Below are 15075 nucleotides of genomic sequence, written 5' to 3'. Positions count from 1 at the left end.
TGCGGCGTTACCCGAATTACACCTTGTCACCCCACTTGCCCCATCACAACACAGCAGAAGCAGGGTAGGAGCTCAACTAGCGATGCTTGTCTATGGATTTATTTATTTATTTATGTATTTATTTATTCGGTGTGTACTTCGGGGTGCTTCGCTTCAGATGCTTGTCTATGGATTTATTTATTTATTTATTTATTTATTCGGTGTGTACTTCGGGTGAAGTGTGAGTTGTTAATTGGTGGTCAGCGCAGGCTGACGAGCGGGCAGCGGGGGGGTAAGCGGGTGGCCTAATTAATAGCTGCCATCGGTGCGGTGAGGAGGCAGGGGGCCAGCCAGTAACTGCTGTACGGAACGCGACTGCACGGAGAGGTGGTACAACGTTGTGAAGGGGACAGTGAAAAGGCGAATGCGCCTGAATTGCTTACTGAAAGTAGTATGGAATGGGGATAAATTTATTTTTTTTTGGTATGAGGAGGAGAATTTCACTGTAGCCAGAAGGGCAGTTGTTCAAAATGAAGTGGTGTAACACAGGTGACTGTAAGCTTTGTGTAGAATGAGTCACGTTTAAAAGGGGCTACCTGATGATTTGCACATAGTGAGAAACAGCTTCTGTTATATGTGAAGACACCCTCCAGAAGGCAGGGTGGTCACCTGGGCCCTGTAATGGATGCCTGAAGAACATTTGTCTCCGTGATGCTGCCATGCTAAACCACGCAGTGAGTTCTGGTCCTAGCAGGAGGGAACAGTCAATGAAATGACCTGAAAGTCTTGGATTTTGCATGTTTTGATGCTCGTGACAGCAAATACAAGCAACATTTTAAATAGACAGAATTGTAGTAATGTTCCTTTTTTTTTCCCCCCCCCCAAACTGTAAATATTTAAAATGGCCGTTTTTAGTGCCAGAACACATTACAGGAAGAAACACAGCAAGTGGGGCCCAAGTTTGAAGTATGCTGTAAGAACTTATTAATTTTTAATTAATATTAGCTTCTAGTTTCAACAAGTTGAGCATAGATGTTGGTACAATCTAGGTAATTAACAGCGAGAGATGCTAACCTGTGGAAAAAATACGCTGTTTTAGCCTATAATGTAAGGTTCCAGTATTCCCTCTGTGCGTTAACATGCAAAGATCATTAAGAGATTGCCCATTTACCATCTTTTATCAGACGCATGTATTAAACTGCATTAATCTTTCTTCAGAGATAATGCAGTCTATTGTTTTTGTCACTTATACGTTCTTTGTAATTTGTCAATGTTGCTGTTTCTTTTATAGTCAAATGAAAGAAAACTCCGCGCAGTACTCCCAAGTGTGAGATTAGCAAAGCTGGTGTAAAGAGGAATTACTACCTCTCTGGCTTTAAAAATCAAACTTGGCGTTTACATGACTTGTATACGCAACATTTGCTTCTCTTGAAACAGTACGAACTCTTGTCTAACACATGCATTGCCAGGGAAGGCTCAGGGATGAAATACGCCTTTTTTCTGTGCCTAATATCTGTTACTTGTTCCGTTTTTACACACGTCCTTCACTTTGCAGCCCCTCCAGATCCCCAGTATTCTTCTGTGTATTTCCCTACCTTTTCTCAGCAGGCTGGTTGGTGAATAACTATGTGACTGTGTCCTGCTTCTGCTGTCATGGGATGAAACTGTGAATACTGGGGAGCTGCATTTGCAAAAACAACCAAAATGAATTGGTACAATAGTCATTAACAGGACGGCTTGCTTGGACGCTGGAAAACCGATTTGTGTACATAAACTCCCTGTAAAAAGAGGCAAAACAGACTGAAGAGATCTAGTGCTTTTGAATGCTTTAGTTAAATTAGTGCCTGTTCCCATGAAATCTGTACAAGAAACCATAAGACATGTTCCTTTGTCAAGGTTTGTTGTGTTTGAAAGAAGGAAATAGTGAATTAGAGTCTTAGAAGGCTTTCTGTATGTATAGCATGAAGGGAGGAAGGATTAATCGTAATAGGAAAAGGGAATTTGTCCGTATAATTGAAATAGTTGTCAACTAAATAATGATCTGAACAGGAAGGATTGTAAATAATGTGATGGGCTCTAATGTATTTTGAAAGAAGGTAGCATATCTCTCTCTCTCTTAGGGAAGTTTTATTCCAGGCCTAGTCCAATCTGGTTGTCTGCAGTCCTGTCTTGTCTTGTAAAACTAGAGGTCGCATTCCCATGGCCCTTTAGAGCCGGTCTGGCCTGGGGGTCTTGCAGCCTTACTGCCCGCTTGAGCCGGCGCTGACTTCATGTTAACGGGCAACGTGTTGCTTTGGGGCGGCGAACGGGCTGGAAAACTGCACTTGCTTGCAGGAGGGGTTGGTGTCTGGCTGGGTGAGCCCCGGGAGTCATCTGGCTCCCCGGCGGTGCCGGCCGGAGCGGTGGCTGTGGAGCGGAGAGGGATGGGTCTGTGCGGGGCATGAGATGGGAGGGCAGAGCTCAGGCAGCCCCGAGAGAGGCTGGGGATGGGATCCAGTCTGGAAGTGCAAAATGGGCAGGTTGGCATAGGACGGCACCTCACAACGTCACTGCGCGCTCATAGTGGATTGCTTTTTGTTTCTAACCGAACCATTGACACCCTCTCTGTGTTTGTTTGTGGTGGGCGCTGAAGGTCCCGGTACTTAATAGTGCCATTTTAGTCCATTTAATGGTGCCTTGACAGAAAAAATTATGCAAGAAACCAAATAAAAGAAGTAGAAGGCTGCTGCTTGGGAGGAGGATAATAAGATACGTTTAAAAGAAACCTTTATTAAGCTTCAGATTGGCATAATTATGCCTGTACGAAAGGAAATGAATAATACGCAACAGGCCAAAGATGCTGCCGGAGATTGGAAGGTACAGTTACATAGGCCCGAATGGATCTCTTAAAAATAATCAAGCAGTTTGGGGGAGGGGGGAATTTTCCACATAAACTTTGCATGTATGTGAACTGCTCTGCTCCGGAGCTGTTTATCTTGATGCTTTGCATAGGCCTGAGTCTGCATTTTTATCTTCCTCCCCGCCCCCCCCCCTCCCCATTAAATCCTTTTAATTGGAAATCAGCTTGACCTGTGGTAGTTCCTGAAAAATCTCTTTATATCATCTGGCCCTGCTGATCTGTATTTAATGTAATTCTTTCACTAGCTTATTATCCTTTAACCTCCTGAGCAATTTTCCATTGGTCTTTTAACTCCACACAGTTCTTAATGATTCTTTTAAAATGCCAAAAGAATAGTTCCTATTTGTATTGTAGTCCTAATGCTTATTTATCCCTCTTTTATAATAGTTTTCTGTTTCCTCTTACTTGTTATAAACTACTAAATCCTACATTGCTTTTAACTCTTTGGAAGTAATTTACCTCCACTTGTACTGTTTAGGCTAACGCATTTTTATGGAAGCTGCATGCTTTTCCCTGTTTCTTCCTACTTGACTTTTGAGCCTGTTGACCAACATCAGGCAAAACTGACAGTGGCGTCAGCGTCAAGGGTGCCAAATTTTTATAGGTTTTTATGAAAATCACCCAAGTTGGTAGAGGGGGAATGACCCAAATTAATGTATCTGCTAATGGAAAATCTGCAGTATGATTTCAAGTTCTCTGCCCTGTTAGACCTGGCTTAAACTGGCCAGCTAGTGGATGTACAGCTCTGAACCAGCCGGTGGGTATTGCTGCTCTTCGATGAGCTGACAGGGAGCACAGCTGGGTTTTACAACAAGGCTGTCGGAGCTCTGGGCTGTGGCCGGGGGAAGCCCGGAGTCTGCAGTGCAGACGTGCAGCCGCGCAGGATGCACATGCGAGATAAGTGATTCGCAACTGATCTTGAAGTACCCCAGCTGAATCGTTCTTAAAATTGAGCTCTGTAAAGCCATAATTTCCATGGAGCAGCCTTCAAACCGTGTTAATAGGTGAAATTTTGAGTTAGAAGCTGGTCTATGCTAGTCTGCATAGGATTCCAGGCCTTGACAGCAGTAAGTTTGTTGAAGTTTAACGTCTGTTTGCATATTCTCTAAATAGATTTTTCCTTTAAAGAGGGAAAAATCCAGAAGGAGACTGGATTTGTAATCTTCACTTACATCTTGCAGCAGCTCCGTGCTGAAAAGATAAAATAACCATTTTCAGTTTGGAGTTGTTTTTCTTGTTTGGCTTTTTGGCTGGTTTTTTTTTTTTTTTCGGAGGAGGGATTGGGGGTTGCGCTGCTTTTTTTTCCCCAGTGCCTTTTCTAAAAGGTGGTTCAACAGGATGTTTGGGGGAAATGTGACATTATTGGGTTTTGGCATTCCAGGAGAGCTTGAAGTGGATCCAGCATATCATTTTATGCATTCCCTTCTGCACCGAATGTCAGGAGTAATTCATGTTGTTGACAGCTATGTCAACATGTGAAACTGAATGAAGGACAGGAACTAAACAAAAAGCTAATAATAGAAGAGGCAACTGAGTGAGAAGTGAACACTTCGTTAGTAAACTTTCTCGCCATCGTGAGTAAGAGGGTCAAATAGCGCGGCCTGTCCTTATCTGTTACCACAAGCGCCTTCTCGTTGGCAACGTTGAAGCGAGAGAGAGCTGTTTGTACATCTACGTGCGTTTTATGAGTGTGGGAAACAAGCAGTTTACACAAGAAATGCACAGTGGATTTGTATAGAGGAATACAAAAGTCACTTTGATCTGTCTCTGTTTAATTACTTAGCCTACTTTAAGCTTATGCTTCTGAAAACTATGAAAGTATGGTCTCGCTTGTACCCATTGCAAGCATTAAATATGTGGTTTGTCCGCCAGGCAATGTGAGGCATCATGTTAGTTGTTGTTTGATGTGTCTTCTGCAATAGAAGAGTCACTTCTGCCAGGTCAGTGATTACCACGGTGTGTATCCTGTGGTAAACTAACTGGCAACCCCAGTACAGGCAGTTGAAGAAACATTTATTCTATTTTGAGACACGCTTAGTCATCCCTGGTTTGGCCTCTAACAGGGTACGGGCATTACTCCTTATTCTGTCCGAGTAAAGCTGGTGAACAAGTTAATCGGAAGGCCAGCTTGTGAGAAACAGTTTGTGGTACTGGAGGATGTGAATTCTGGGGTGCTGTGTTACTGCCCAAGTGTGTTGTGTGCTGCTAGCAGAAATCAGAGAATACGTTCCACGGTTTGTTGTGTGTTAGTAAATCTAAGGGTTTACACCACACAGGTATGGCGCGGCTGCTAAATAGGGGATAAGCATATGTAAAAGGATCTTTATTAGCAGGGAATATGATACAGCCCTTCTGTGTCCTGAAGACAACATTCAGCTATAAATATTTCTTTGCTGTTGTAAATAGGAAACTTTTCTAGAGAGACTTACCTTTAATTTGGCTTTTTCTAATTGTTAAACCTGCTTGTTTATTTTACTTGTGATTTGGTGTATGCTGTGTAAAATGCATCAGTATCTTTAATTATTAGTATGTTTCGTGTTGATTTTTTAGGTGGCCTGGCAGTATGCAGATCTAGTGCATTTTGTGTTTAACTGAATTGTTACATGAATGAAAATTTTTTCTCTTCTCAGAAGTAAAATGCTTTCTATGGGGACTTCTGCTTCTGATGCCAGGACTCTCTTGAAGACTTACTTTGTTGCTTGGCTTAAAGGAAGATGATGTCGTTAATGAATTCTGGGCATCCTTCAGCAGGCTGGTGACCCTTCTTTCATTGATGAGTGCTGTCATGGATAACTTAAAAGGGTAAAGACAGTATTTTTGTGAGTCTGTTTCAGGCTAGTGGTCTGATACAGGAAGCAGTGAGTTAAGATTTTGGTTTAGATTAACTGCCCAAAGCTCACTCTTTTCACTCTTAAAACCATTCACAAACTGGGAACAAATTAGAGGAAACAAGAAACAGTTCACTGGAGTAGCTGTCCAACTTTCTATATGAGCTGTCTTTGAAGGGTGTATTTACTCTCCAGATAATACTATAATATAGATATACTTGAGCTAGCTTTAAATGAACTAATTTGGGTCTGGGAGCAGTCTTACTGTAAAGTATAAGCAGTGAAGTAACTTGGGTTTTGTTGAGCTGTATACTGCTGCAGCATGACTAGGTCCTGACCACTTTGTTTAGAAGTCAGTTTTAGTATCGTTTTGAAATACTGAAACTACGAATGATTTTAGCTGTACCTTCAGATATTCTTCTACAGTACTACAAGGGCTAGGTTTCATTTCGTACTTGATTTCATTTCCATAAGTCAGTGCAAGATTTTTTTCTCTTAATAAATCCCTGAAAATAGTACTTAATTTAACCAAGTCTTTTTGTTGCTTGAGGGCTAGTTTTGGCTAATGTTTCTTCCCGGTCTTTTCTTTTTTTTAAACACAGTGAATGGAAAGCCACACTTAGTAGCCTCCAATTAAACTATTACATTTTATTTTAAGACAATTATTTATTAATGTTTTAGTAGCAGTACTTTGTTTAAGAGGATATTAGAAAGAGTACAGTTTGCTTTCTACGAATGTTTTATCTGCTCACTGTGTTTATTCATTCTCTTTTATCAGCTCTTTTCCAAAACACCACAAGCAGTTAATGCACCTTATAAAGGACTCCTGACCTTTTGCATCTTTCCAAGTCATATCTAGATGCCACCGGTGTTTCCCATGTTAACAGTTCTGAGCATGTTTTACTATATGTGCCTTCGGCGCCGAGCTAGGACAGCGACGAGAGGAGAAATGAACAGCCGGAGGGCTATTGAATCAAACACCCGAGCCTTACCTATCAATGTTGAAATAGTTCAGTATGCCAAAGAAGTGTTGGATTTCAGCTCTCACTATGGTAGTGAAAACAGCATGTCGTATACCATGTGGAATTTAGCAGGTATTCCAAACGTGTACCCTAGTTCTGGTGACTTTACTCAGACTGCCGTCTTTCGAACTTACGGGACCTGGTGGGATCGTTGCCCAAGCGCTCGGCTGCCCTTCAAGAGGACACCACCCACCTTCTGTAGCCAGGACTACGTGGAACTCGCTTTTGAGGAACCAGTTTATCCCACTGCAGTGCACATTCTGGAAACTTATCATCCTGGAGCTGTAGTCAGGATTTTGGCGTGCTCTGCAAATCCTTACTCACAAAATCCACCAGCTGAAGTAAGGTAATTTTTTTTTTTTCTCCTCATGCTTTCATGTAAGATGTTAAATGCTATGAATAATGCTGTTTAGCAAACTTTACTCCATAGTATTTCTCTGTTTTGTATTTGACCCACTAACATGTTCTTTATTTCTGCGTGTGACATGTTTTTATAGCAACTTCAGAGATTTTGATTTTTTTTGTACAAATTAATGCAGATCCTAATATCAGATTTAATTTGTGTAAGATGGTTTTTGTTTTGGAATTTTTATGAGCAATAATTATGTATGTACAAAAATAACTTTTGAAATGGCAGTTCTGAGTTCTTCTTTTTCTCCAATAAGAAAAGCAAATTGTATAGAAGAGGCTGAGGATTCATGGTTGCTGTATCATCCTGCTTCAAGTAGCCATAAACTCTTTCTTCTCTCTGCATGCTTTAGGTTGTATGTATAGTACAATCAGGCACTATAACTATTCATACGGAAACGAGGCCAAAACCAGAAGCACAGAACAGTCGGACAAAAGGTGATGCCATTTGTCTGATCTTTATTTTTGGTCTGGTCAAAGGGTGTGAGCTGCACTTCATTTTTACACTTGCTTCATAGACTAAAAGAAGCTGATTTGATCTGACTGGTTTTCCTCATAGTAGGAACTCCTGATGAAATTCCAGCTGGGGAGGCAGGAAGATGGGGACCTGGGGAATGGTAAGATATCAAAGAAAAGCACTGTGTGTGAGGTGTGAAGGTCTTAGTGAGGAGGTAAGGAAACAGAAGTGGAAGGAGAGAGAGAACAGAAAAGCGATCAGTATATGCAGTCAAAGTATTGCATATGCATCAAAAAGAGATGAAATGATACCGAACCCATAAAGGAAAGGAGAACTAATAGAAGAAAGACTTAAGAAAAAGTATCCCGTAGAAAATAATATGCCAACAAATACTGTATTCCTTTAAAATGCACACTTTGGCAGTATGAGCAGTGTTAGCTTGGATGCTGGGTGTTTTTTCCCGACCTGCCTTTTACAGGTATAGCGAAAAAGCATCCTTTTAGGTCTAACTTAGTACACCATGCTTCTTAATACTAGGCCATTGCTGTTTATTCAAAACTCCTAGAAAGTCAGGGCGTCATGTTACATATTCAAAATTCCCAGTTAATATATTTTGTATGATTTTATCATCTACTGTTGTTTAGTGCAGTCATTTGTTTTACAGCTCTCTAACGAGCATATACTGTATAGTTCTAAAGTACACATCCGAATTCAAGGAACAGTGATAGGTCAAACTAATAATAATAGGCCGCCTAACTTCAGAAGTAGGAGTGCATTTGGCACTGTAACACAGAACTTATTTATAGAATGGTATGTGCTGAAGGCAGCTTTTAAGACTTTTGAACTTAGAACCTAATGTGAAATGACTTTAGGCCAATTACTCTGTGAACTTTCATTTTAATTTTTTTATTTTACAAGGTAGATTTTACTTCTTTATTTTATTTATGTAGAGATTATTTCTGTAACTGTTGCATTACAATAATAGTAAGAGAGTGTGCTGCATGGCAATACAAGGATATAATTCTGAGGAATAAGCTAATGCTAATTTATTAAAATATCTGATCAGGTTTTGGTTCTTAAAGTAATACACTTTTTTTAGTTTTGTGTAAAGACCAAGAAGTGTTGAAGGAAAGCTCAAGAAATGTTAACTGAAGGAGCTATTTAGTAAGGTGCACTAAAAAAGAAGAAAATTGTTCAGGGAGCTAAAAGACAATGGAAGTGAAAATACTAATATAAAACTTTTTGGGACGTGCTTTGTGACTCCTCTTGGGATGTGGCCAGAGTGAGAGCTCAGACTTTCCCTTCTTCATAAAAAAAAGATGCAGTTTCTGTAGGACCCTGCTTTCTAATTTGTAGGCAGGACTATCTTCTGTTCTGCCTACCTAGGATAACAGCAGTTTTGGTTAGAAGAAGGTTGTCTCAGGGAGCCTCAGAGCCAGTTGTCTGTGCTGCATCTTCAGTACTTGCCAGTCTTGATGCTAGAGAAGTGTTAGAGGGACTTTCTTCTCTTGGCTTACCTTTCCTCAGCAGGACTTGTCTGTTCAGAACTGCACGTTTGGTTTGTCTCCCTTCTTTCATCTGAAAGAGGCAAACGTGTCTTATGTACGGTGTCTTGGAGGGAAGATGAAGGAACCCTTTCTCTACATGAGGTACGCAGTACTTTTTCTCTGTTCATTTGCTCACCTTTGAGGGGAATATGAAGAGTTGCAAAAACGCAGTCTCTCTTCTGCTTCAGTTCTTTTGGTCCCTTGTTTTCACTTCCAAAAATTTTCTGAGATGTCAACTAAGAATTATTTTTTTGAAGGTGGAATGGTGCTGATAATCTCAGGTGATTCTTTGTTTAACTGATGTTTTGGACATGGAGAACTGCCATACTATTTTATTCTGTTAAAAAAGGCCATGTCCCAGTTACTCGAAGGGCACTTAGAACCTTGTTTTCCTCTTCTGACTATTTTTATACTCCATTTTAAATCACTTTATTACTTAGAAACCTTAAAGCACTGCTTTGTTTTATCTGCTGACTCTGGATCTGTTTCTTTCTGAACACCAGTGTAGAAAGGGCAGGTCATTAGAAAGGTTCCTTTTCACCAGTTTTTACTCTGATATACACAGAAGGCCAAATTAATGGTGAAGTCAGAACTGTTGAGAGGAAAAAGTCTGTTGAGACTTGTTTAAGTGTTATGCTTAGTGGATTATACTAGTCCGGCTGAGTAATCTTTTTTTCCCTCTGTAGGATTTAAAACATCAGCTCATCCAAGACTTTGCTGTGTGCAAAAGCTTCTAACCTATGAGAGGCTCTGTAAGGACTTGGTGTACTGCAGTCCTTGCTCAAGAGGACTTCATATATTCTTGTAGAAAAATGGCTATAGCCCACATAGTTGGGCCAATGTGTTGCTCTGTTGCTCACTTTATGCTTCAGTCACATGAAAGAATGACTTATGGAGGTGTTCAGAAAAACGTCTTTAGGTCATGTTCCTCTGTTGCTGGTTCCTCTGGTGCACTGAATACTGCTATCGGTTACAGCTTTGTATGACACCGTTTCAGGTGAGCTTTATTCAGGGCCTTCTTAGAGGTAGGATCAGCTCTTCATGGAATGGGAATAACCATTTATTTTTCAGAATAGAGTGTAATTGTTCCTAAATAATCCTGATGTTTAAAATGTGACAGTTAATTTGAATTTTTTTCATTATGGTTTAACCAGCTTCCAGCAATTTGAGGATTCTCTGTCCCCTCATATCTTTTGCTGCTTTAAACACAGAAGACATTACATCACTCTCCTATGTGTGAAACAATTTTTAAAAATCATAAATGTCAGACAAAGTGCTGTCTTTACACACGGAGACCTTTTATGCTTTTCATTAGTGCCACTCTCACCTTGATTGGTGAGAAATGTTTGGTAATTTCTTAAACTATACTCACGTATGTTAATATCCACGTACAGACTCTTTACCTGAATTATCTGAGTGCAAAAAATCCAAGCAAAAAATAATCATCTGAGATTAAGGGAATATTGTAGCATATAGTCTCAGTTTTTATGTGGCGAAGAAGTCCCTCTTCGGTCAGTGGAAGAGGCAAAGCTCCAGGCAGGCGCGATGGGGACACTGCACCTGACAGTGCTGTGAGCAGAACCCAGCCAAGGGAATTTTCTTTGTTTCTCATAGTGTATTAGATCGATGGATAAGTTATAGCTGGCTTCTGTGATGAGGAAAATGTTTTCTTTCCTGTTTCTTTTTCCTCCTCATTTACCAGAAGGCTTACTCTTGGCTATTCCCTAATGGCTTCTTCAGACCTTTTGAAACGTTTTGATACTCCTAATAGTTAGCTGCTGTCAGACAGGGAGAGTTTGTGTGTGTTTAAATGGGAGTTTCAAGTCAGAAATATTTTTTTTCCAGAAGTTTTTCAACTTTTTCCTTTTAAAAAAAATAACTTCACTTTTAAAATTTGGAATATAAAAGAAAAAATTGGTCCCTCTTGTTCTTCTGTCATGATCTTTTTTTAACTTAATTTGACAGTTTCTCTTATCTCACGTACGTTATAGTGACACCACGTATTCATATGCTTTTATAAAAGCTCAAAACCAGAGATTCCTAACTAGTCTGAGAAGTGTGGCAGTGCTTGGGGTGATGTTTCATAGTGGTGATTACTTCTTTAGTAGATTGGAGATTGTTTTGTGATTATTTTTTTTCTTGTTTCCCACAGATAAAGTGTAACATTGATTAGGTTGTTTCTCACAGGTGAGATACCATGATCATTTGGCTGGCTGGGAGCAGTTCCATTCTGCCTTGTGTGTTCCTGCCATTTATTTCTATTTAATTTAATTTCTTTCATGTCACTTAGAATTTTGCTAGATGCTCTTTTGAGCAAAATTCAGGTTTGATTTGTAGATGAACAGCTTGGCTCAATATTTCCTAGCTAAGCTGTGTTTGCTGCACGCAAGGTTCCTTTCTCTTCCTGAAGGTCTTGAAGCCTGTAGAGGCAGAAGCTGCAGCAACCAGTGGAGCAGGCTAAGGAAGATGGACAAAGTAAAAGCCTCCCTTCTTCTGCTAGGAAGTTTGTTGTATTTAGACAATACAGTGCTAATCCGGGTGGGAATGTTGCAGATTTGTTTGCAGGCAGCCAGGATAGGGATCAAAATCTTTGATGAAAAAAGATCCCCCCTTCTGATAAAGGGAGTGAAACCAGAAAGGCATTGTGCTGAATGTAAAATATTGTGAGTCTCTTGCTTGTAGAGAATGGCGTTCAGATGGTTCTTTTGCTCTACCTTTTGTTCCCTGTGAATCTCAGATGAAGGCACCCGAAACACTGCTGATACCATCAACACATTAGAGTGTGGTAAGGGACCTTCAGGGCTGTATCTCACCTATGTGTAACACACAACTTGAGTTCTAGACATTTGCATCCTTACTTATAACTTGTTTTGACATCTTCAGGGAAACAGCTTTTTCTTGCCCAAATGACTGTCACAGAAGAAGGAATTCTGGGTTCATGGGACACAGTCATTTTTGAGAAACCCACAAAAAGCTCATGTGGACAGGGCAGTTATTTCAAATATCTTTTGCTATTTTAAATGCCCTGAGCATTCTTGGAGTCCTGTCTGTTCTCTCTGGTATTTCAGAATTGAACTCTCAAACTAGAAGTGAAAATCTGCTGCATATTCCTCCATACTAATTAGACTGCTGTGAACTCTGCTTATCACCTTGATCTGAATGGTTCTAAAATTGTTCCCATGATCAGTCTTCCCTGCCTTTTGTATTTATGAACTCACAGCTGTGGCCAGGGGTGCACTTGTCCAGGTTTTGTTGAACCTAGTGTGCTGAAGCATCCCTGGCACGCTAGCAGGCAGGAGATGTTTTCTTGTAGGTAGCCTACAGATTATTTACAGAGCACTTGCTTGGGTAAGAGCAGATGGGATGTATTATCATCACATGTCATGATTATAATTGTTGCAGAAGTTGCAATTTCAGTAAAGTGTCATTTTTCTCTGCGTTTCCGTATGTTCTCCTTGTTGGTCTATCTGAAACTTTCCCTTCTTTTGGCTTTTAACACAGTTATAAGTTTCCTGGGACAGGACATTTATTTTTTTGTGCTTGAGCCACACACAGGGTTTTGTTCACTTTCTACACCAATCTCAGTTTTGCAATGCAAGAAATCTCAGCAGATTGCAGGCAAAGTTTAATCTTGTCTTGCTGGAGAGAAATCTGATTACTTTTCCTAGGAGCCACTTTTCCAAAGAATCTTTCTTATTACATGTTTTCTTCAGAAGTAACTGGGTCTACTCAGGCATCATCTTAGCCATTAAAAAGCTTTTCAATGGCATTAGGTCAATAAAATTTGAACAAGCATTAAATATGCACTCTCATTTGACATAACCCTTGCAAGTATGTTTCTCAGCTTAAAAATCACTAGACTGTATTTTCCTTCATGGTGAGGGAAGGAGAATGGGAATTTCTTTTTTTTACCCCATAGGTGTATGGAGTCTTTAGTATCAGAAATTTGAGCAGAATGCGTTCCTGGCTATCTTCATGAGGTAGAGAGAGATCTAATGGGAAAAGTGAGTCCAGTAAAGCTGAATGGAAAAACTTCACTTAAAGTCCTCGGGTTTTTTTCAGTTACTAGAGAAAATAATACAGATGTTAACTGCCTCTCATTCAGGCTTTGCATGGCAGTGTAAAGACTGAGGCTTTCTAGCACATTGCTGGTGAAAGCTTCTTATGAGAGCACCGTTATTGCCATGTCTTTAATCAGCTGTTACTGTATATCTGCAAGACTTGAGGACAAACAATGTTCTCCTTTCAGTTATTTAATTCTGCGTGATTTTTTGAGAGCTACCTAATTAATTCAAAGCGGGAGGGGAGGAAAATTCCTTTGACTTCTTTACAGGTATTTGTTGGTATTCAATTTCTCTTTCTTTTGGGTTAAATAGTTTATTGAGCATCTTAAGCTTGGAACAAATGCAGGCAACCTTATTAGGGAAGCTGATTTTGGTATGCACCCTCAAACCAGGGCTGACTGTCAAAATGCCTTTCTTCTGAAGGATTTTGAAATGGATGACCGTACCAAAAAAATGCTCCAAGACAGAAGAAATGCAGTTTTTACTGAAGCCTCTTGGAAGTGTAGACTTTTTTGATCCGTTTCCAACTGTGGAGTCTTCACTCCCATTCAGATTGCATGTAGCCCATTTAAGTGTCAAAGTGCTGATCCTAGATGAAGAGACTGCTTCCAATTGTAGTAATGGGTGTATTAAGAGTATGCCTACTCTCAGGAAGAATTTACCAGCCCTGACTCGGAGCAATTGCTATGTCCTGTTCTTGTGTGCGGTGCCACCAAGGCAGAGAAGAACATCAAATCAACCTGATAGACTTGAGGTTTTCCAGTTCAACCAGCAGCTAACTCCTTTAAAGATAGACTTGTTGTCTGTTGATAAAAAGAAAACAGTATGACAAGGACAGTGGAAAATCTTCACTGGTCTTGTTGTTTACCAGCACTTGGTATGTGATGTGGAGTTTCACAAGACTGTGAAGTCACGCAACGTGTCTTTCCTTTCCTCTGGTTTATTACAAAGACTGGAAACTAGAGATGCTGCTTGCTGAAGGAGGGTATTGCAATGCAATTTGATGAACCAAGACCTTCAGATGCATTATTTTTTTCCAGAACTCTGCTACTGCTAGATAATCCTCTCTCCAGGGCACCAAAGGAGAAGTCAATAACATTCTGTTAAAAGTTGATGGTCCAGCATGTGCTAAATTAGTGAAAAAATAGCCTTGAGTTTCCCTAAGGATAGTTTGAGTGGGTATATGAAAGTGCCAAAGCAAAATGTCAGACAGTGATCTGGATGTGTTCAAGAAAGGTCATGTGCATTGCCAACATTAAGTATTTGTTTAGGGAATCGACCTATGTGAGAGGGCGTGACAGTGGGACTAGATCTGTTACTTCTTGCCATGAGTTGACATTAATTTCCTAAATGAATGAAATCTTCTCTTGGTAATAAGTGTCTCCTATAGAAACTGTTAACCTTAGGGTAGAGTTGTCCACACTTACGTTGGTACTTTCTGATGAGCCATATGTTTACCAGTCCTGCATGTTTGTTTTTAATTCATGACTTTTTGTTTTTTTCCTTCGGCAGAAGACTTCTGCAGGCCTCCCATTCTACTGTAAGGTATTGGTGGAGAGCAGCATGATGTAGGATAGGAAAGTTTATCTGTGCATACCTGAAAACATCCATTGTGAAATGGAAATTTCAGCCAATATAGATTAATTTTCCTATCCTTGAAATAGTAGCAAATATCAAGCTTCTAAGCCTTATTTATACCGTATGCTATGTTTTAATGAAAGTCCTTACATATGTTTTACTTTCTGTCATAATGGATGAAGTTTAAGCATTTGGGTCTGGAAAATAAAGCATGCTTGATTTTTTTTTTTTATTTTTTTTTCTGGTTAATTTATTTTTTTCTCCCCCTGTGTGTTCTGCAGTATATGTCAGTG

The 15075-nt window shown here is 40.0% G+C and overlaps 1 protein-coding gene across 5 annotated transcripts in view; it reads left to right on the top strand.

The window, feature by feature from the left end:
• Nucleotides 1–15075, top strand: part of FBXL4 (F-box and leucine rich repeat protein 4) — a 64929-nt gene continuing 49854 nt past the window's right edge. For 2 of the 5 annotated variants that reach the window (XR_004841204.1, XM_009649060.2), the window contains exons 1-3: nucleotides 1–64; nucleotides 5509–5680; nucleotides 6485–7074. Coding sequence is in view for 4 of the 5 variants with exons in the window: in XM_009649060.2 (XP_009647355.1) it covers nucleotides 6566–7074 (509 nt within the window). In the remaining variant the exon portion in view is untranslated. Of the gene's footprint in view, nucleotides 65–835; nucleotides 2836–3803; nucleotides 3946–5127; nucleotides 5155–5508; nucleotides 5681–6484; nucleotides 7075–15075 lie in introns of those variants that run through there. The other 3 variants (XM_035888783.1, XM_035888781.1, XM_035888784.1) reach the window with 3 other exon arrangements.

This window comes from Egretta garzetta, unplaced genomic scaffold, assembly GCF_000687185.1.
Source record: "Egretta garzetta isolate BGI_Z169 unplaced genomic scaffold, ASM68718v1 scaffold231, whole genome shotgun sequence".
NCBI lineage: Eukaryota > Metazoa > Chordata > Aves > Pelecaniformes > Ardeidae > Egretta > Egretta garzetta.
Note: the sequence above shows the minus strand (reverse complement) of the source record. Positions and strands in the feature narration are given on the sequence as shown.